The following is a 21,751-nucleotide window of genomic DNA, read 5'->3' as shown; positions in this document are numbered from 1 at the left end:
GAGGTGGAGGTAGGTGATCCTGAGATCCCTATCATCCTTGGCTACGCAGCAAGTTTGAGGCTACCCTGGATCTTGACCCAATATCTAACAAAGGATACTTGAGCACTTAACACCTGAGACCTGTACCCAACTAGCAACTGAATAATTAAGATCACCAGAGCAGGCTGTGTAAGGGCACGGGCATGGTCTAGGCTAGGTTCAGGGGTAGAAAGCACTGGCCTCGTATGTATTAGGTTGTGTTTGATCCTTGTTATTGTGTAAAAAGGATGTGGGATACTGAAGTCGCCTGGCCTGGCCTGGCCCGGGTGGTGACTCTCAAGGTGACTTTGGACAAGCTTCAGTTCCCTCCTTTGGCTTTGAAAAAGAACCCATTCATTTATGTGTGTGGGTGTGTGAGTGTGTGCATGCCCATGCCGTGGTGTATGCGTTCAAGTTAGAGGGCCACTTCTGTGGGGTTCCCTCCTCCACCTTTATGTGGTCTGGATACTGAACTCAGATCCTCAGGCTTGCAGCAAGTGCTGTACCCTCTGAGCCGGCCCACCAGTCCTCCCCTGTTTTAACGGCGAGAACACGTGCTGTGTGTGCATGCTGTGTGCACAGCTGACCCTGAGCCTGCCTTCGGCAGCTGACAGTCTCAGAGAGTTTTCCTAACCAGCCTCCGCCCTCCCTATCCCAGCTAGCCATGGCTCTCAGCCTTCTGGAGTTCAATTCCTTCTTTATTCTGGCTCCTTTTTGTTTGTTTGTTTGTTTTATTTTACTTTGATATGGGGTCTCACTATGTAGCCTTGGCTGGCCTGGAACTAGCTGTGTAGACCAGGCTAACCTCAGACTCACAGAGATCCACATACCTTTGCCTCCCTACTGCTAGGATTACAGGTGCGCACCACTCAGGCCCGCTTCAGTATGATTCCTTGATGTCTTCATTTCTCACCCTCTGAATGGCTTGTTTTTCTTGCTTTCTGAGTTAGCTGATCAGCTTCCTGGAGCCAGATGAGGGAAGGCAGGCAGGTAAGGGCTGAATCAGATAGATGGTCCAGCTTGGAGAAGGTCCAGAACTGCTCACCTCAGTGGGACACATGTCCCCTGAGAAGGAGGAAGTGGGCTGTGCCTAGGGCTGTCCTGTGCGGTTGCAGGGAAGGACCCTGGCTCCTCGCTGTCCACAGAGTACAGGACGGCACTGTGTTTCAGGGCCCATGCTCTTCTGGGTGGCCATGGTGATGCTGCTGGTTGGCTCCAGCTGTTTCTTCCTGTGTTACTGGAAGGCCTGCAGGAGGCAGATCCAGCAGAGTAAGTGTCTTGGGGTCCAGGGGAGGGTGGGCTGCTTTATGCCGGCCTGGTCTGAGGGTCTGCCCTGCCTGCCCCTACCCTGCTGCTCACCCTCTGAGCCCCACTCCTGGTATCTCTGCAGAGTTCCACCTGGACTACCTAGCCCAGACCTTCCAGCCGAAGATGGAGCAGGTGGGTGAGTATCTGGTGGTGCAAAGGACTGCCTGGGCCAGGATGGACGGGCACGCGACCTGACCATGGTAGGCTCCGGGGCTGGGCCGACTCACACCAAAACACTGTCCACCGAGGGCGTTTTGGGTTGGAGAAGTTTCAGAAGTACAGGCTCGTACCTCCTCAGCACTCCCCAGTCGAGGGGGTTTTTGTATTTTGATGGTTTCAAGCTTGTTTCCATGAGCTGTCAGCACGGCTCATTGAAACCGGTGTTTGCTTTCTTGACATTTTTCTAGTATTAGAGTTTCCATTGCCGTCAGTTCTTTTTTTTTTTTTTCTCTCTAAACATTCGTGAGAACAGTTTTGTTATAACGAGAAAGACAGGAAAAAAAAAAAAAGACAAAAAAAAAAAAAAACCAAAAAACACCTGAAGAGGCTAGGCTTGCAGGCAACTGAGTGAGGCTGGGGTCAATATTGTGTCTGAGCCTGGTTCTGGACCTCCGGCTTCCAGTAGGTCCCTTGATGTCTGGGCCTCAAGGGCTGAAATGAGAGGACGTTTAAGTCAGAGTGAGCACACAGGGTACAGGTGACCATAGCCTAGGCAAGGGTGGGCATGGCCCGGGCAGCTTGGGCCTGAGCAGGGTGGGCATGGCCAGGGTAGGGTGGGCATGGCCCGGGCAGCTTGGGCCTGAGCAGGGTGGGCGTGGCCAGGGTAGGGTGGGCATGGCCCGGGCAGCTTGGGCCTGAGCAGGGTGGGCATGGCCAGGGTAGGGTGGGCATGGCTAGGGTAGGGTGGGCATGGCCAGGGTAGAGTGGGCATGGCTTGGGCAGTGTGGGTCTGTCCTGGAGTAGTGAGTCGTAAAGGAGAATTTATTCACTTTACTGCTGTCGTCGTGAGCACATCTTCAGCACAGGCTTTGTCTGGGGATAGGCTGTCCTAGATCTTCCAACCTTCCAGACAAGTGTGGCAGCTGGTTAGAGTGGACAGCCAGTGGGACAGGCATGTGTGTTCCAGCCCCACTCACTCCTCCTCTGCAGGGAGACTCTTATTCCCCTAGTGGAGGAATAAGAGCAGGGACCAATGGTCTATACAGGTACAAGCAGGTGCTTGTCACCCGTCACCCAAATTGTCCCCAACATTAATTACGGCAAGTGTCCTTGGTACCTTTTCAGGCCAGACATCATCTCATTTTACTACTGGGGTGGCCTTTTCAGCACCCCCACCACTGCCTTCGTTTCCCAGATGAGCTGTGTGAGGCCCAGGAAGATGAGGTCAGCTAACAAAGGCCACACGGGAGCCGACAACAGGGTGGAGATCTGCTGTTGCTGTCACCGCGCTTTCCACGAACAGGGTGTCTCATCCTCAGCACTGCTGACATTTGTCAGTGGACACTTGTTTACCGGAGAGAGCTTGAGCTGGGCACTGTAAGATGTTTAGCAGCCTGCCACATGCCAGGAGCAGCCCTCCTCAGCTGTGACAGAGCCCAGAGTGTACCTAGGCAGTCAGCCCATCATTTTATTCTATTTTTAATTAATTAATTTTGAGACAGGGCCTTTTGTAGCTTAGGCTGACCTCAAACTTGCTCTGAGATGACCTTGAACTTCTAACCCTCTTGCCTTTGAAGTACTCAGATTACAGGAATCCTGCTGACATGCCTAGTTGATGCGTAGCCAGAGATTGAACCCATGGCCTCATACATGCTAGGCGAGCACTCTTCAACTGAGCCATATTCCTAGCCTTCAGTCCTTTCCCTCAATCCTCATTTTAACATACACCTGAATACCTTGACTGTTTTTTGAAATTACTCTTAAGGATGTGTGTATGGGGGCAGGGGTGTGTGTGTGTGAGTACAGTTGCCTTCAGGGAGTTACAGGTGGTTGTGAGCCACTTGACACAGGTGTTAGGGATTGAGCTAGAGTCCTCTTGAAGAACAGTTTGTGCTTTTTTTGTCATTTTTCTTTGTTTCTTTTTTTTTTTTTTTTTTTTTTTTGTTTTTCGAGACAGAGTTTCTCTGTGTTAACAGTCCTGGCTATCCTGGAACTTGCTTTGTAGACCAGGCTGGTCTCAAACTCACAATGATCCACCTGCTTCTGCCTCCCCAGTCCTGGGATTAAAGGCGTGCGCCGCCACCGCCGCCGCCACCACCACCGCCACCGCCACGGCCACCGCCACCCGGCGTTTTTTCTTTTTTAAAGGCAGCGGTTCTCTGTATCCCAGGCTATCTCAGAACTCACCTTGTAGACAAGGTTGGCCTTGAACTCACAGACATCTACCTGCCTCTGCCTCCTGAGCCGGGACTAAAGGTGTGTGCCACCAGGCCTGGCTAAGCAGTAGAGCTCTTAACCATGGAGCCATCTCTCCAGCCTCTCTCTTGCTGTTATCACAGGAAGATGGAGGCTAAAAAAATTGTTTTGCTCTGATGGAATTTCAGATTTCTAGACGTTGTAAACACAGTACAGAGAACTTACCTCTTCCAAAACGGTTCTGGGAGTATCTTATCAGGCTCGATTTCTTATCACCTTTGAATACCTCCCTGTGCATTTCATAATAACCAGGGCACTGCAATAAGACCATCAGAATCAGAGAATTCAGCCTGTTCCGTTACCACCAGTCAGTGCTCAGGCCAGTCTGTGTTTGCTTGTTTGTTTGATATTTCTTCTTTTTTTTTTTTCCCCTGGTTTTTGAGACATTGTCTCTCTGTGTAGCTCTGGCTGTCTTGGAACTTGCTCTGTAGACCAGGCTGGCCTTGAACTCACAGAAATCTGCCTGCATCTGCCTCCCGAGTGCTGGGATTAAAGGTGTGTGCCACCACACGTGACCAGGCTGGGTTTCTTGATGTGTCCCAATAATGTCTTTGGCTTGGATCCCATGCTGCCATTGGTAAGCAGCTCTGTGGGGTTCCCTCTCATCTGGGTCATTTCCAGGTTCTTCCTTTGGTATCACAGCCTTGACACCAAATAGAGTCATGAGCTGATCCGGACTGTGGTCCTGACCTTGGCTCAATCTAGTATTTCACTGAAAATGGACTTGGGTGTCAGTCTTTGACACTGGGCTCTTTGGGGAGCTTCGTGGGAGGCTTCCATCTGTTGTTTTTCTGATGCTTGGAGCATTCTTGTGTGGGAGGCCAGCTCCCACCTTTAAAGGGTTCCTATGAGGAGGAGAGAGGAATAAGAAACGTTTAGAGAGGTCGGGCAGTGGTGGCACACGCCTTTAATCCCAGCACTCACGAGGTAGAGCCAGGTGGATCTCTGTGAGTTTGAGGCCAGCCTGGTCTACAGAGTGAGTTCTACCAAAACTACACAGAGAAACCCTGTCTCATAAAAACCAAAACCAAAAAAAAAAAAAAAAAAAAAAAGAAAAGAAAGAAAAACTTTTAGATAGAAAGATAGCAGAGAGGAGACAGACAGAAACACAGAATAGCTTCGGGAGGACCTGGGTCAAAATTCACTGGCTCCTTCTGCCCCTTCAAAAGGGCTTTATAACAATGCCAAGGGGCAGGGCAAAAGACCTAGATCAAAGCACACTGCACAGCCAAGTGCAGGCCCTTCCAAACACCTGGTAACCACACTCCTGGTCCAATCATCCTCTTATGCAGCTCTGCTGGGTAAAGCGAGCTCAGATTCTCGGACCCTGAGTAAGTTCTCACGAGGAAACCTCTGTGGGTCTCTACACTCTTTTTTTTTTTTTTGGTTTTTCGAGACAGGGTTTCTCTGTGTAGCTTTGTGCCTTTTCCTGGAACTCACTTGGTAGCCCAGGCTGGCCTCGAACTCACAGAGATCCGCCTGGCTCTGCCTCCCGAGTGCTGGGATTAAAGGCGTGCGCCACCACCGCCCGGCTCTCTACACTCTTGAATGTCCATCCGCCAGGCTGCACCTGATAGTGACTTGACTGTTGAAGGAGGGTTTTGAGAGTGTGTCAATAACCTGTCCTGCTTTCTGTCACGCTTTTGTTTCCTTGTGAGTGTATTTATGTCTGTGTGGATTCATGGTTTCTGTCACTTTTTTTTTTTTTTTTTTAGTTTTTCGAGACAGGGTTTCTCTGTGTAGCTTTGCGCCTTTCCTGGAACTCACTCTGTAGATCAGGCTGGCCTCAAACTCATAAAGATCTGCCTGCCACTGCCTCCCGAGTGCTGGGATTAAAGGCGTGCACCACCACCGCCCGGCTTCTTTCACTATTTTAATGTTGCCATCATTGTAGCAGACTCTTGGTCACTACCCCAGAGCTGGGAAGCAGGAATCCCTCAGGACACATTCTTGTCCTCTTGAATTGGCAATACCTTTTTTTGTTTGTTTTTGATTTTTTGAGATAGGGTCTCACATAGCTCAGGTGTCCTCAAACATGTCATCTAACTGAGACTAGCCTTGAACTTGTGTCTTTTTTATATATTTTTTGTTTGTTTGTTTGTTTGAGACCGGTTCTCACTCTGTAGCCATGGCTGGCACGAATACAGAGACCCACCTGCTTCTACCTCCCAAGTTGCTGGGGCTCCAGATGTGTACCATCACGCTCTTTTGAATTGTTGGGGATTGTCCTCTTTTCTGGAGCCCTTCCAGGCTGTCTCTCCACCTCGGGAGCCCATTGACTATGCCTCTGGGTTCCCAGTTGCAAATTTCTACCCTGGGGCTGTCCTGCCTCTGCATCTGTAGTGGGAGTGACAGGGAGAGTTTAGCGCGGCGTTTGGAACACTCAGGAGATGCCACCCCGGGGCCACCGCAGTACAGAATGTCCTGGACTTGGATCCTAGGCTGCCGGATAGATTTACGAGAATATTGTGATTATTCCAAAAACAAGGAAACTGACAAATGAGGACCGGCAGGCTAAAGCTGTGGCTTTAGGGGAAGAGCACTTGGGCAATCTGAACTCTGCCCTTGGCAGGATCTGCTTCGGGTCTTCTTCAGGGAACTCATGGTTGTAAAGGGCTGTTGATAGATGCCGGGGCCTATTAGATCCTGCCTTTAAATTTTTTTTTTAAACTCAATTAATTAATGTATATTTTGGCTTTTCACTCTGCCTCCTGAGTGGTAGGATCAAAGGCGTGGGCCATCACCTCCTGGATTAGATTCTGTCTTTTTTTTTTTAAGACCTTGACGTTAGTGTGTGCTTGTTTCTGAGAATTGGAATCTATATTTTCTTTCTCCTGTCATAGAGTGTCTAAGCTGTGGCAGCGTCCAGGGGGTCACACGGGTGTCCTGAGCACCTTCCCTTGGCAATAATTTAACTTGAAAAAGTTCTAAAGAGACTTCACGTTTTTTGTTGTTTGTTTGTTTGTTTGTTTTTTTCTCTGTGTAATAGCTCTGGCTGTCCTAGAACTCATTTTGTAGACCAGGCTGGTATAAAACTCATAGAAATCCATCTGCCTCTGCCTCCCAAGTGCTGGGATTAAAGGTGTACGCCCAGCTCAAGACTTCACTTTTTAGAACTCTGTTCCTTTCGTCCTGAGTGCTCCCTGTCACTCCCCCAGCAGCTGCGGGAGGCAGGACAGCCCCAATGTAGAAGTTTGCAACTGGGAACCAGGCAGGCTTAGTCAGTTGGCTCCCTAGGTGGAGAGATGACCTGAAAGGGTTCTAGAAAAGAGTACGGTTGTCAGCGTCTCAAAACAGAGCATGGTGGTACACACCTGGAGCCCCAGCACTTGAGAGACAGAGGCAGGTGGGATATGCCTTTAATCCCAGCAGAGGCAGGTGGATCTATGTGTGTTCATACAGCCCAGGCTACATAGTGAGAATCTATTTCAAAGCCAAATGTGATGGTACACACTTGCAAGGTGAGACAGTAGGATCAGGAGTTCAAGGTCATCCTCAGTTCGTTACCAGTCTTACTTTCCTCCCCAAACTGAGAAAATAATGGAGTTCCAGTGTGCCCATGCCCAGCTGATTTTATTATTGACCTCTTATATTAGAGTGGTACATTTACCACAGTTGAATAAATAAACAGTATTGTTTTAATTATTAATTAATTAATTATTTATTTTGGTTTTTCGAGACAGGGTTTCCCCGTGTAGCTTTGAAGCCTGTCCTAGAACTCGCTCTGTAGACCAGGCTGGCCTTGAACTCACAGAGTTCTGCCTGCCTCTGCCTCTTAGTGCTGGTATTAAAGGCGTGCACCACCACCACCCTGCTGTTTTTAATTTTTAAAATATGTATATGGGCATTTGCTTGTATGTCTGTAACTGCTCACATGCATGGTGCCCAGTAAGGCCAGAAGAGGGCGCTGGATCCCTTGAAATTGGAGTTTAAAAGGTTGTGAGCCACCATGTGGGTGCTGAGAATTGAATCCCAATCCTCTGGAAAAGCAGCCAGTGTTCTTAACCTCTCAGCCATCTTTCTAGCCTCAATGTATCATGATTAAGTAACAAAAGCCACACTTCATTCTTTCTTTACTTGTTTCTTTTTTTTTTTTCCAGAGCTGAGGACCGAACCCAGGGCCTTGCACTTGCTAGGCAAGTACTCTACCACTGAGCTAAATCCCCAACCCCTGTTGTTTCTTAAGGTGCCAGGGACCCTTCTTCCATTCAGTCAGACATCTCCTTAAGCTCCCCTGGCCTGTTAACAGTCTCTCAGACTTCCTTTTGACCTAAGTGGCCTTTGATATCACTGGTCAGACATTTTGCAGGATTCCCTCTACTGGGACTTGTCTAAAATTTATTTTGTACAATGAGACCAGGGTTCTGGACTTGGAGGAGGAAAACCACAGAGCACAGAGCCGTGCTCATTACACCCTTTCTCCAGATGGCTTCTCACAGAAATTCTACTGTGTGTGTGTGTGTGTGTGTGGTGTGCACATACTTGCACTGGGAACAGAGCCCTGGCCTTCACACTTAACAGACAATGGTTCCACACTAATCCTGCCCTGCTCCCTGTCCCCCACCTCCAGCCTCACCCACTGTTTTGAGATCTCTATTCTATCTTCCTAAACCTCTCAGAAGTTGGCCAGGTCTGTCCCATTTCCCAGATAAAAAGGCTGAGTCTTAGAACTGTGAAGTAGAGCTGGTTTCCCTCCAAGGAGGTGTTGGGCTGGCTGGCTGAGCCACACTATTGTTTGGCACTTGGCATCTTTTCAATTTTGAAGTAATTATAAACACTCCTGCTTCTGTCTTCCTTAGTGTGACTTCCTGAGGATGTGGTCCCTATGGGGGGGTGTCCCCTGGTTCAGAGGCACCAAGGGTCCTAGTCAGAAAGCCCGATAAAGAGATGGCGCCTCCTTCCGTGCAGCATCCCAGCCCCAGCTCACTAGCCTCTTTCTCAAGATGGAGTTCAGCATCTTGCTTCTTTTCTTGCTACTCGGGAGCACACTTTTTTCTCCTCCAGGTTCCCACAATGACTTGGCACCACATGTCAGTTGACAGATTGCAAAACTCAAGATTGCTTCCAAAGGACAAAGATTTAGTTTCACTGATGTTGCTTTTAAAATGGTCAGTTAAACCTTGCCCCACAAAATGAAAATCAGACAAATAAAACAAGCAAACCATGGGCTGGAGAGATGGCTCAGTGGTGAAGAGCACTGACTGCTCTTCCAGAGGACTGGGATTCAATTTCTAGCACCCACATGGGGGCTCACAACTGTCTGTAATTCTAGTTCCAGGAGATCTGACACCCTCTTCTGGTCTCCTTGGGTACCAGACATGCGTGTGGTGCACAGACACACCTGCAGGCAAAACACTCATATGTACAGAATAATAAAAAATTTAAAAACCACCCCCATCAAACTGAACTCCTTGTGTCTCAGGGCAGAGAGTACCTGAAGTGTCAGTGGCTTGGATTGGTGGTTAGTGGCCACCTCAAGAGAACAAGCCACGACTTCCCGAAGTGACCATTCTTCTGGGTACAGCGGTTACCAGGTTACATAAGCAAGGCACATTTGCTGACCTGAGACTTGGTCATGTCATTTTATGAGAGAGTTGTTCTGAGCATCACTTCAGTCCATTTCCCTGCAAGACGAGCTCATGCCAAGCTGCAGTGGCCTCATGACATTTCAGTTTGTTGGTCGGTTAATCTGCTGTGCACATGTCAAATAGGATTCGGGGTCAAGCTGCTGAGCCAGAAAGCATGTTCTAGAAGCAGCTCACCGGGCATGCTGTCCTTCCCTGGCGTGGTTGCCTTGTCAGTGTGAACCTGATTGGCATTGCAGGGTCCCTAGGTGGCCTCCTGGGACTCAGTAATGGTTCTGTCCCCCTATAATATGTTTCATGGTGGGCCTGGGCTAGCTTGCATTGGTAATGTGGCTACCTCCTTTCTCAGGTGGCTGGTGAACTATGGTTAAATGTCACCATGTTCTTGGGTAGCTAGTCTTTAAGACAGAAGGATACTGGGGTGAATGGCAGGGGCTGAGGTGAGCAGAGAAAGATTGGGCCCTGAGAATTGTGGCCCAGGCATCTCCAGAGCCTTCAGATGCCACCTCAGGGTGGTACAAAGAGAAGTGAGGCAGACAGAGCAGGAGCGCCCTTGCGGGCTGCAGCCTGGGCTCCTTTGGCTTGTGGAAGGGAGGCCCCAGCTCACTCCTCTTCCAGAGACTGGCTTCAGGCATGCCAGGGGCTCATCCTGAAATTAGCTACTGCCAGCCTGGGAGCTTGAGCCCCACTGGGGTGGGCAAGGCTCAGCCCCGCTGAGATCCTAGGGTGTCGTCTGTTAACAGATGGGGAGTGCTGGAGGGGTGTCAAACTCTCGTTGGTGACTTGGTGATATCACTACCTTTTTTTTTTTTTTTTTTTCAGATTTCAGACCTACTGAAAAACCAGCTGTAAGTGCCATCTCCAACACCCCCCACCCCCACATCCCCACCCCCCCAGCTTCTGTCATCTTGTTTAACTTCTTTCTTCACAGATCTGTGCTTTCAGGGCTGCTGGGGTCATAGGAAGACAGGAGAACTAGCCCCTTCCCTGGCACCCAGGGTTCCAGGTTGAGAAGCTAGGAGCCCAGGGCTTTGACCTGGGGCCCCATGGTAGGGTTTGGCCAGGGACAGAGAGCCCCACCTCCCAGCAACCTCCAGCTCCTGGCTCAGCCCCAGGGGATTTCCAGCAGGGATTGCAGACAGCAGTTTGGTTTGGGCCACTTTGAGGTACTAAGTCTGGTCTGGAGGGAGGCTGTGATTATTTATCTCTCTTTACTCTAGGAGGCTTGCCCTCCGAGCTGGATGACAGACACCAGCAGCAAAGGCTTGCCAAGCTAACTGCATGTATTGAGCAATTACATGCTAGGCACTCATGCTCCCTCCCCTGCCCTCTCTTCAGCCTTTCCCTGTGTAGCCCACACTGACCTTGAAATCCAGGTGTGCACCACCACCACATCTGGCTTGCTAGACACCTTTCTTTGTGCCTTCTAGAAGTTACCTCAGAGAGTCCTGACTCTCAGGAGTTGGTAGTCTTCTCATGTCTGGTTAAAGAGGAAATGGCAATCAGACAAGTTAGGGGTCACCCAGTTGGTGGCTCTATTAGAACCGCAGCCTGTACTGTGGGGCTTCAGAACTGGTGCTGGACCCGGGTCCCCTAGCAGTCTCCTTTGGGGACACTTGCATCACTTCTTACAGAGTGCTCCATATGTGCCAGGTGCAGGCCTTTGCAGGGGCTGTGCATTTGCTGAACCCTCTTTTCACAGGGTTTCTCTGTGTAGTTTTGGTGCCTGTCCTGGATCTCGCTCTGTAGATCCGCCTGGCTCTGCCTCCCGAGTGCTGGGATTAAAGGCAAGCGCCACTGCCGCCCAGCTGCTGAACCCTCTTTAAGCTTGTTCTGGAGGAGACCTGTCTGTTGTCAGGCTGCCTCGGGACATGTGATGGTGGGGTGAAGCTGAGGGGGAGGGGGGAGGGGTTCAGGATGAGGCACCTGCTTGTGGCCATGTGGTAGGTGCTTATGGCTCACACAGTTTTTGCCTTTTTTCCATTGAGCAAATTGCTTATCTCTCTTTCTCTTTCTACCCCACCCCTTTCTCTCTCTCTCTTTCATAACATCTACTTTTTTCTCAGTTTACTCTTTTTGTTTTTAATTTTAATTTTATGTGTATGAATGTTTTGCGTGCATGTATGTCTCTGTACCTGATATCCGCAGAAGTCAGAAAGGGGCATCAGATCCCCTGAAACTGGAGTTACAGATGGTTGTGAGTCACTGTGTAGGTGCTCAGAACCAAACTATGGTCCTCTGGAAGAGTGGCCAATGCTTTCAAGCACTGGGTTTTGTTTTTCCAGTTCCTTGTTTATTTTTGAGACAAGGTCTTTTTTTTTTTTTTTTAAAGATTTATTTATTTATTATGTATACAGTGTTCTGCCTACATGCATGCTTGCAGGCCAGAAGAGGGCACCAGATCTCATTACGGATGGTTGTGAGCCACCATGTGGTTGCTGGGAATTGAACTCAGGACCTCTGGAAGAACAGGCAGTGCTCTTAACCGCTGAGCCGTCTCTCCAGCCCCGAGACAAGGTCTTAATGTAGCCCAGACTGGCTGAGAATTCATTATGCAGCTGAGGATGACCTTTTCTGATCCTTCTGCTTTCACTTCCCAAGTGTGAGGATTACAGGCTTGCACCATGCCTGGCTAAAATTGGTGAGGCTTGTTTGTTTGGTTTGGTTTGGTTTGGTTTGGTTTTTCCTGTTCTGGGAATCAAATCAAAGTGCTAGGCAAATACTACAATTTTGAGCTATATCATCAGCCCTGGCATTTAAATTATCATAAAAGAATAACCGCCAGGCAGTGGTGGCGCACGCCTTTAGTCCCAGCACTCGGGAGGCAGAGGCAGGCGGATCTCTGTGAGTTCGAGGCCAGCCTGGGCTACCAAGTGAGTTCCAGGAAAGGCGCAAAGCTACACAGAGACCCCCTGTCTCGAAAAACCAAAAAAAAAAAAAAAAGAATAACCAAGATTACATAGCTCTGCTCTTTTTTTTCTTTTTTAATTTATCTTTATTTTATGTACAATAGTGTGAGGATGTCAGATGCCTTGGAACTGGAGTTAGAGACAGTTGTGAGCTGCCATGTGGGTGCTGGGAATTGAACTGGGGTCCTCTGGAAGAGCAGCGAGTGCTCTTAACCTCTGAGCCAGCCCTCCAGCCCCAGCTCTGTTCTTTGAATCCCTCAACCTGGGTCCTTTTGAAGACTGAAGGTGAATGTCACACACCAGGTGTCTCATTTCCCTTTGTTCTGAACTCGTAAACTTGAGAAACCAACACATTTCTAAAGATGTGCTTTTTTTTTTTTTTTTAACTTACTGTCTGTATGGCCCTGGGTGAGTTAGTTATCCCACTCCCCCAGGCCTCAGTTTCTCCATCTGTAAGAGATGCATGTGCTAACATTACAGCTGTGCGGGGTGGTTGTGAGGGTGGCACATCATCACTCTTAGAAGCTGAGTGTGTGAGTCACTGACTGCTGCTCAGTGTAGAGTGAGTTGAGGATGTGGCTCAGTGTGGGGCTGAGTGCTTGCCTAGTAAGCACAAAACCCAAAGCTGGCCCTACATAGACTGGGCGTGGTAGCACCTCTACCCCCACTCCCCCTAATATCAGTGTTGGGGAGATGAAGGCAGGAGGATCAAAAGTTCAAGGTCATCTGCAGCTGTATAGCAAGTTTGAGGCCAGCCTGGGGAGACTACGGGGACTGTCACACAAAGACAAAGCAATAGCCGGGCGCCTACCTTTAATCCCATCACTTGAGAAGCAGATGGGTCCCCGTGAGTTCATGGGCCAGCCTGGTTTATATGTTAAGTTCTAGGTCAGCCATAGCTACATGATAGTGAGACACTATCTCAATTAAAAAACAAAACCATGAAAAAAAAAAAACCCTGGACATTCTTGAGAATGCCACACACAGGTGCCTCATGCTGCCATGTGGCTTGAGGCAGCTTTAAAGCTCCCTGGCAGTTTGGTGGCGTTGGGGGAACCCTGCCTCAGCTCTTACTCCTGTTCACAGCAGCTGAAGAGAAGTGAGTCAGTGACAGATCCCATCACAGGACACAAGTCGAGCCCAGTGAACCCTCCAGCTGTGGAGACTTGTACCAATGTTGGGGCGGCCTGCCTGGAGAGCCTGCCACTGCTGGATGAAAGCACAGCTGGGAATCCTTTGACCCCCAGGGAACCTCCAGAGCCCCGAGTATCCACAGAACACACGAATAACAGGATTGGTGAGTCCTTCTGTTGGGAGGTCCTGGTCTAATCAAGTGTGCGGAAGGGAGATGGGTGCTGAGCTATGGATGGGGCTGGGGGAGGTATCCATTCCTCGCCCCCGCTTACTCTGCCCCAGGTCAAGCTTCTGTCCAGGAAGAATGACAGGAGTGTCACTTCATGGGGACTACTGGGGACATTCACTAAGTGACATTCCCTGAGTGAGTGCAGTGTTTGTCATTATTAAAGAGAAAGAGAATCCTTCCCCACTAGCCTAACACAGAGCCTGAAGGGAGGGAAGGAAGGGAAGCAGGCTGGTGACGTCAGACACTTAACTGGCAACATCTCTTCATGTCTGTCACATATTTCTGGGAATGATGACTTTACTCCTATATCATGGCTGGGGCAACTGAGGCTTGGGGTAGGGGTGTGGAGTGAGTTTTCTTGTTGAATTGCTGAGTCACATCTGATGGGGCCCAAAGCACTGGTTTGGCCATACCACCCATGGGTCTCAGCAGGAGCCCAGAGACCAGCCCTTATTCTCCAGCATCTCCATCCCTACTGCCCTCCGGCCAGGACAAACATCTGCTATGGCTCCTATGGGCCCTGCCTCCTTCCTCACTTCCTACCACCCCAGAACACATCAGTGGTTCTCAACCTGTGGGTTGTGACCCTTTTAGCAAACCTCTATCTCCAAAACTTATTTACATTATGATTTATAACCGTAGCAAAATTACAGTTATGAAGTAGCAATGAAAATAATTTTACAATTGGGGGTCACCACAACATGAGGAACTATATTAAAGGGTCACAGCATTAGGGAGGTTGAGAACCCCTGATATATATTGTCCTCACCATCTCAGGATAGAGTACTCAATTCTCACTCTGGCATTCAAGGCTGGTCTTAGCCCTGTGCTCCATCACACCCAACACATCCGCTCTCCCTCTTAGGAGTGGTTTTCTGATTTTCAGCTCTCTCTCTCTCCCTCTCTCCCTCCCTCCCTCTCACCCTTAGCAGCTCTGCAGGGCTGTTTCCTCACCCACAGCAGGCAGCTCCCCTCCTCTGAGCTCCCCTCCTGTCCTGGAGGTGGCCTTCTCACTGTCTTCCCTGAACAAGCCAATGGGCTCTGCTGAGCTTCTCCACCCAGTGTCCCAGCCCCCAGCTCTCCAGGGCAGATGCTCCCTGGGCCCTGTCACCTTCTCTATGGTGTTGCTGGAAGGGCATTGGTGAGGGCTCTTCACATGTCCATGGCCGTCTGTGGAGGTGAGAGCGCTCAGCTGTCATTGTTTCAAAGAAATGTTTGCTGTGGCAGCTTTCGGTAACTCTATTTGAAAAGAATGTGTTTGAGAAAACACTGGTAACTTCTACTTGAAAAGAATGTGTTTGAGAAAACACTGGTAACTTCTCTTTGAAAAGAATGTGTTTGAGAAAACACTGCCAAAGATTTTCGGTTTCCCAAGAAGTCCTTCTGGTGTTTGAGTCCAAGATGACCGAAGGGCTTGGAACTTGGAGACAGGGCCAGAGCCTGTGCAGGGAGGGAGGTGGCGAGGGCTGGGGGTGGGGGTGGGGCTGCTGAGGGAAGGTCTTGGAGATCCTCTAGGACACCAGGACCCAAGTGACCCTTTGTCCTCTTGGTGACACACCAGAAGTGCAGCCTCCCCATTCAGTTCCCAACAAGGACAAAGGGGTTTAAACCTTTTTCTCTGACTGTGCCCCCTCTGCCTCTCCTTTCCTTCACCTGACTAGGACACTTCCCCTGGAGCTGGGATCTGAGCAGCTGGGGGTGGACAGCGTGTGATGGGTGGAGCCAGAGGCTCAGGACCCATAGACAGGAGAGGGCAAGAGCCTGTGTCTAGTCTTGCCTTCCTCTGCTCTCCCAGCACCTCTCTCCCTCCATTACTTTCCAATGCCTCTTCTCTCTCTTAAATATTTATTTATTCATTTATGTGTGTGTGTGTGTGTACATACATGTGCGTACGTGTGTGTACCCATGTGTCACAGTGTGCATGTAGATGTCGGACGACAGCTTGCATGTGTCCGTTCGCTCCTTCTACCATGTGGGGCTCAGGGATCGAACTCAGGTCTTGGTTTGGCAGCAACTACTTTTATCTGCTGAGCCATCTTGAAATACCTCCATCTCTCATCTATATAATTTTATTTATTTATTTTGTATGTGTGCCACGGCATGAGTTTGGAGGTCAGAGAACGACTTTTGGGAGTCACTACTCTACTTCAACCTTGTGAGTCCTGGGGATTGAGCGCCGGTTGTTGGTCTGGTGTTGGGCAGGCACCCTGTGCTCCACCCCTCATCTCTCTGGCCCCTCATCTCTCCGTCGTGTGCTCCCCTGGCCTCTTCTCAGGCCAACCCAGCACCTGACCTAGGGTCCCGTCTGTCTTTTTTAGTACCAGAGATTGAACCTGGTGCCTTCTTCATGCCAGGGGAGTGCCCTACTACTGAACTATATCCCACCCGTCTTGGTTTATTTTCATTTTAAATTTAAAAATTGTGTGTGTGTGTGTGTGTGTGTGTGTGTGTGTGTGTGTGTGTGTGTGTCCCTGTCCGTCCATCCATCCGTCCAGAAGCCAGAGGTTGACATTGGTTGTCTTGATCGCACTCCACCTTACGTCTTCCAGCATGGTCTTTCACTGGAACCGAGAACTCACTGGTGCCATCAGCCCAGCTAGCCAGCTTGCTCAGGGATCCCGTCTCTGCCTCCCACATGTTGCTCCAGGCTGCTGCCACACCCACCCAAGCGTTACATGGATGCTGGGGATCTGAACGATTGTCTTCAGGCTTGTATGACCAGTCCCAAACTGCGAGGCTACCTCCCTGACCTTTGTCTGTTTTCTGGATTTGTCTGGTTTTTTGTTTTTTTGGTTTTTTTTTTGTTTTTTTTTTAAAGACAGGGTCTCATGTAGCCCAGGCTAACCTTGAACTTGCTTTGCACCCAAGAATGACCTTGGACTTCTGATCCTCAGGCCTCAGCCAATTGCTGCTGTTCCAAGCTTGCAGTTCTGCACATGCCCCCAGCTCCCTTTTTACTTTTTTCCTTGAGACAGAATCCGAGTTTCCCAGGCTGGCCTTGAACCCACTCTCTTTGTAGCCCAAGCTGGCCTTGAACTTGCTGGCTTCCTGCCTCAGCTTCCCCAGATTTATAGCCTGGCTCCCATCTTTGGCCAGCCCCTCAGCTGAGGGTTCCATCAAGCCTGGATAGAGGATGTGGGGTGCGGGCTGAGGCCCGCTCTTGCTATGGGACCCATGGGACACACAGTTGGTGTCTTTCTCGTGCCCTTCCCTCCACTTCTTGTTGTTTCCTCTACTTCTCTCTTTCCTGGGTGTATGAGAAACCAACATAGAAGAGCTGCCGTGGTGCAATGCTCTCAGGCATGCCTGGGCAGCTGGGAGACTCTGGGCTTCCTGAATCGGAGGGTGTAACCCGGAGGCAGGGGTCTGTGTGCCCCCTGCCTCCACCCACCCCCACTCTTAAGTTCCTTTTTGAGCTTCCCCATTCCATCCGCACAGTCCATTGCAGGATGGGGCAGGGGGTGGGGTGCAGCCCCTGGCTGAAGCCATAGATGCCATGCCCAGTGGGCAGAGTCAGCTGCCTCTGTGAATCCAGACTTCTTCTGCTTCCCAGTGCAAAAGGCTTTGTTTCCCCAAGACTCCCCCCATGGAAAGGCCATTCCAGCAACTCCTCTGTATCAGCCTGTGCTCAGGACTGTAGCATGCCCTAGTGCTGGGGACTGGGTTCTCCATCCCTGACACTCATCATCCACCCTGCTGGCTGGCAGTGAGGCTCAGGAACTGGTCCACAGAAACACGGAGCCCCCGGCCACTGTTGCATATTATCAGGGCCCAGGCTTCTGAAGGGCATGGCCAACCAGCCAAGTTTGCCTGGATTGATGAGGCTCCTGGGACATGGGACCATCAGTCCCAGGCGAACCAGGTCACATTGGTCACCCAGGGTGTTTTAGGCATGTGGATGAAAGTGGAAAGGGTAGCCAGGTGGCTGGATGTTCCTTTGGAGATGTCTCCTAACCTTATTTGCTGACCTTGGGGAGGCCTCAGGTTCTTAAAGAAGCCATGCTGTGGATTAGATTAATGGTGGTGGTGGTGGTGAAGGGCAGTTCATGGGAATGATGGGCCTCAGAGCTGGCACTTGAGAAGAGCCAGGGACATGTGTGGCTCTTCTGTGTCTCCTAGTGTTCTTTTTCTCCTGGCCTCCTTCACTGCTTATTTCCTGGACTGATTGCGTTCTTTCTCTGCCCATCTCTGATGACATGCCTAGGAAGTCATGGGTGGCCCCCCCAAACCTCTCCGTGCAGGAGAGGTGGCTTTATCTCTCTGAAGTCACCCAGCAGGTGAGGTGAAAGTGGGCTGAGGCTCTGGTCTGGCTTCCCTCATCCATCCTCTTGCTTTACAGAGAAAATCTACATCATGAAGGCTGACACAGTGATTGTGGGCTCTGTGAAGACCGAAGTCCCTGAAGGCCGGGCTCCAGCAGGAGCGACCGAACCTGAGTTAGAAGCTGAATTGGAAGTGGACCATGCCCCTCACTACCCGGAGCAGGAGACGGAACCACCTCTGGGCAGCTGCACTGAGGTCATGTTCTCAGTAGAAGAAGGAGGGAAAGAGGACCACCGGCCCACGACTGTATCCGAGAAGTGACAGCCAGTATTAGCTGGGCTAGAGAGCAGCTGAGTGTACCCTGAGGACCAGGTTGGCTCCAAGCTGGGAACCTATTGTGGCCTGAACTAAAGCCCCAGCATCCAGTGGGATAGCCCAGAATGAAGCCTTCAGCTGCTACCAAGAACACTGGCTCCTGTGCCCCAGGAGTGGGCACTCACTGTCAGGCTAGTGTCTGCTAAGGGAGAAGAAGCCAGGGGCTGGTTTCAAGCCTCCTTGCCCACATCCTTGTGCCCTGCCTTCTCTCCCTGGGTCTTAAGGGATGGCTTTACTGGCATGCTACCAGCCTCCAGTTGCTGTACACACAGCTCCCTGCGGGCACAGAACCAGCACCTATTGCCCCTACTCCTGAGGCAAAGGGAAGTTAAAGGACAAACACTCGTCACCACTGGCACCGTGACAGCCTGCACCCATCACACAAGACTGCACCACAGCGAGTGCACAGTGAGACTCTCTTGGCCCAGCTTCCCTGTTCTGAAGCCTACAAAATGGACTAGATGCAACTTATTGTCCTCGGATGACCCTACCATGCAGCCTTTTGGGACTCAGATGTCTTTGGACCCCCAAGCAGCTGCAGTGACCTCCCTTCCCCACCCACCGTTGCTAGAGGCTCTGCTTTGCCCAGGGACTTCCTGTCACATGGAGATGGGAGCACTGCCGTCCTGGGGGTCCTCCACTCTCTGTGCCACCCTCGATTCCACCCTAGAAATGAAGAAGCATTGTCCTTAAGCCACCAGGATCAGGCCTGGCATCTAGCTTCCCTGCTCTAGCAGGTTGGAGCCTGGATGTTGGAGGCAGCCTGATCACATTGCTCGTTGTACTCTGTACCCATTGTGAGGAGGCAACGCTGGTGGACCTGCCTGGAGCTCTGCTCTTAGATGTTTGTTTGTTTGTTTGTTTTAATTTCTTTTGAGGAGCTGGGAATTGAACCCATGGCCTTGTGCATTCCAGGCAAATGTCGCAGGGCTGATTTATATCCTCAACCCCAGCATTTCACACTAAGCACCGAAGCTGCTGTGACTCCCAGCCTGGCTCACTCCCAGGGACCTGCAGCCTCTTGTAACAAACACGCAGCTGACTGGATGACACGTCTACCGGTCTGTGGCAGCCTGGGGACTCTGGACTTACCCTTGGGCCAGGCAGGGAGAGTTCTGTTTACTCACCAGCTGCTCACTTCTGGAGGAAGCTGGGGCTCTGTGAGGAATCACGAGGGGAGTTTCTGAAACTGCCTGGATCTTTGGGGGAAAGTTGGAGCAGCTGGGTGCCACCAGGGTGCCATCAGAGGCCTTATACCAGGGTCTGGATACTGGCCAGAAGGGATGCGTGTGGGGGCTGGATAGTTGCCCAGTTGCCTTGTGCAAGTACACAGTGGGTGTGTGGGCGTACACAGTGACCCTAAAGCTATGTCATGATGACCACATGGATGCCACACTCCTGAGTGGAAGATACTGTTAAACTTTCTCTCTCTCTCTCTCTCTCTCTCTCTCTCTCTCTCTCTCCCTCCCTCCCTCCCTCCCTCCCTCCCTCCCTCCCTCCCTCTCTCTCTCTCTCTCTCTCTCTCTCTCTCTCTCTCTCTCTCTTTGAGATAGGATCTTTTTCTGTATTCTAGGCTAGACTCAAACTCGATCTGTAGCCCAGGCTGACCCTGATCTTTGATCCTCCTACGTTTGCTTCCTGAGTGATTTCAGGCTTGAGCCACCACGCCAGACTGCCACACACTTCAACAAAGGGGCATATTCCTTTGCAAAGTGACCCTTCACACAATTTTTGACCCGCGAAATATCCGGAAGGTCCTGCAAAACTGTGGAAGTGTGAGGCTGCAGACTGATTACAGAAACAAGTGATGAGGGAGCGCTGAGCACAGGCTGGCAGCTGACCCTCTAACCCCAGAGGGGACACTCTCCATGTGCATAGGCACTCACAGCTAAGGACAGGAGCCTGTGACCAGCTGTGTGCCCTTAACTCTTGCCTTGTCCATCCAGGCAGTGTCTTCCTGATAAAGGCTTGTCCTCTGAGGATGCTGAGAATAAACGGTCTCTGCTCACAAGGCTCCCTTTGGTGTTTGTCGGAAGAATCCTGGGCCTCCCTAGGACTTTTTTCCTACAGGCAGGTTTGGGCCACACAGCTTTGGAAGAGGGCAAACTCATGTTGCTGGCAGAGCCGGGGTGGGGGGGTTGGGGGGTTGGGGGGTTGGGGGATTCCTGTGGAACCCAGGGCTTCTATGGCTGAGCAGGAGAGGCCCTGCCACCCTTCACACACAGCAGGGCAGAGCTCCAGCTACAGGCAATTAGCCCAGAGTCTCTCCTCGCTGGCTCCTGTCTATCTGTTCCTAGGACTGTCACCCACACCTGTGCCTCACCTCAGCCTGACATTGAACCAGCTGCTGCTTGGCCAGGTAGTCAGGCCAGGAGCCAGAGCTCTCCTGATGGGGCCTTCCGAAGTTCTGTCTGTTCTGATGTCCAGGATAGTGAAGAGACGGGCGCTTGTTCTCAGGGGGCAGCCCTGTGTGGTGAGGGACTCCGCCCCCACCTCTTTCTGAAAGTTGTCTGCAGTTGGTAAGTGCTCAGTCCTTGGATGCTGTTGCTTCCTGAGGCAGTCCTGTAGAATCTCCAAGACCTGGCACCAGTCCCTGTGATGGGACAAGGGGGCTATGTCCCCCGAACTTCTCCCTCTCCCTCTTGTCCTTCCTTCCCAACTGTGAGTATGCAAGGACTGGTTCTTGGTCATCTTCACAGGGCAGTATTGCACTGAACTGAGTAGACCTGAGAGGGTACAAGTAGAGGGGCAGTCCCCAGCTGCAATTCTCCATGGGTCTCCTCTTGCGCCTAGGGAACTGGTGCTCAGACTCAGGTTCAAATCCCAGCTCTCCCACTGACCAGCCAGGGAGCTTGCTTGATGACTTGAAGGCTATCATCATCTGTTACTATGACACAACACTTGAGACTGGGAAATTTATTAAGAAAGAAGGTTTATTCTGGCTCATGGTCCTGGCAGGTAGGAAACCCACCCTGGGCAGCCTCATCTAAAGAGGCTCTCACATTGACTCAACTGTGGAGCGGAAATCAGGACAAGTAGGTAAAACGGGGGTTAACCTGTTCTCATGGTTAACCCACTTCCAGTCCTCAGACAGTGTGGACTCACTCCTGAGTATTGGTGAAATTATTAAGGCCACTTCACGTAGTTAAAAGGAGATTTATTTAATGGTGTAACTTACAAATTAAGGGATAGGTAGGTTGCGGGGTCTGGGGAAGGTGTATCACTGTCCAGCGGTGTTCTCTGGAGCTCTGCTTGGCCCACCTCCACTGTCCAGGGTCCCGGAACAGAGAGAGTGCCGGCCGATGCAGATCTCGGGACTCCAGGCGCCTCCCTTGGCCCCGCCTTGTAGGTATGACAGTTGCCAAAGTCTCAATGGGGGTTGGAACTTCCAGATCAAAGCTGGAATGGCTACCCACTACACCTGAGGGACCCACAGTCTTATGGACTGTGAGTGCCCTTCGTGACCCAGCACTCCTAGGGTCCCTGCCTCCTACTCTTGCTACAATGGTGGTTGA

The 21,751-nt window shown here is 50.8% G+C and overlaps 1 protein-coding gene across 1 annotated transcript in view; it reads left to right on the top strand.

Annotated features, from left to right (window-relative positions):
- The window catches only part of Tnfrsf8 (TNF receptor superfamily member 8), a 34,433-nt gene extending 14,736 nt beyond the window's left edge, over positions 1 to 19,697 (top strand). Inside the window, exons 9-13 of the mRNA XM_052715358.1 lie at positions 1,189 to 1,287; positions 1,409 to 1,462; positions 7,208 to 7,239; positions 13,322 to 13,532; positions 17,938 to 19,697. Coding sequence (XP_052571318.1) covers positions 1,189 to 1,287; positions 1,409 to 1,462; positions 7,208 to 7,239; positions 13,322 to 13,532; positions 17,938 to 18,182 — 641 coding nt within the window. The 3' untranslated portion in view covers positions 18,183 to 19,697. The remainder of the gene's footprint in view (positions 1 to 1,188; positions 1,288 to 1,408; positions 1,463 to 7,207; positions 7,240 to 13,321; positions 13,533 to 17,937) is intronic.
- Positions 19,698 to 21,751: the final 2,054 nt, after the last annotated feature.

This window comes from Peromyscus californicus, unplaced genomic scaffold (assembly GCF_007827085.1).
Source record: "Peromyscus californicus insignis strain IS unplaced genomic scaffold, ASM782708v3 Scaffold_5__1_contigs__length_169319896, whole genome shotgun sequence".
Lineage (NCBI taxonomy): Eukaryota > Metazoa > Chordata > Mammalia > Rodentia > Cricetidae > Peromyscus > Peromyscus californicus.
The sequence above is the reverse complement of the archived record's forward strand: the minus strand, read 5'-3'. Positions and strand labels throughout refer to the sequence as shown.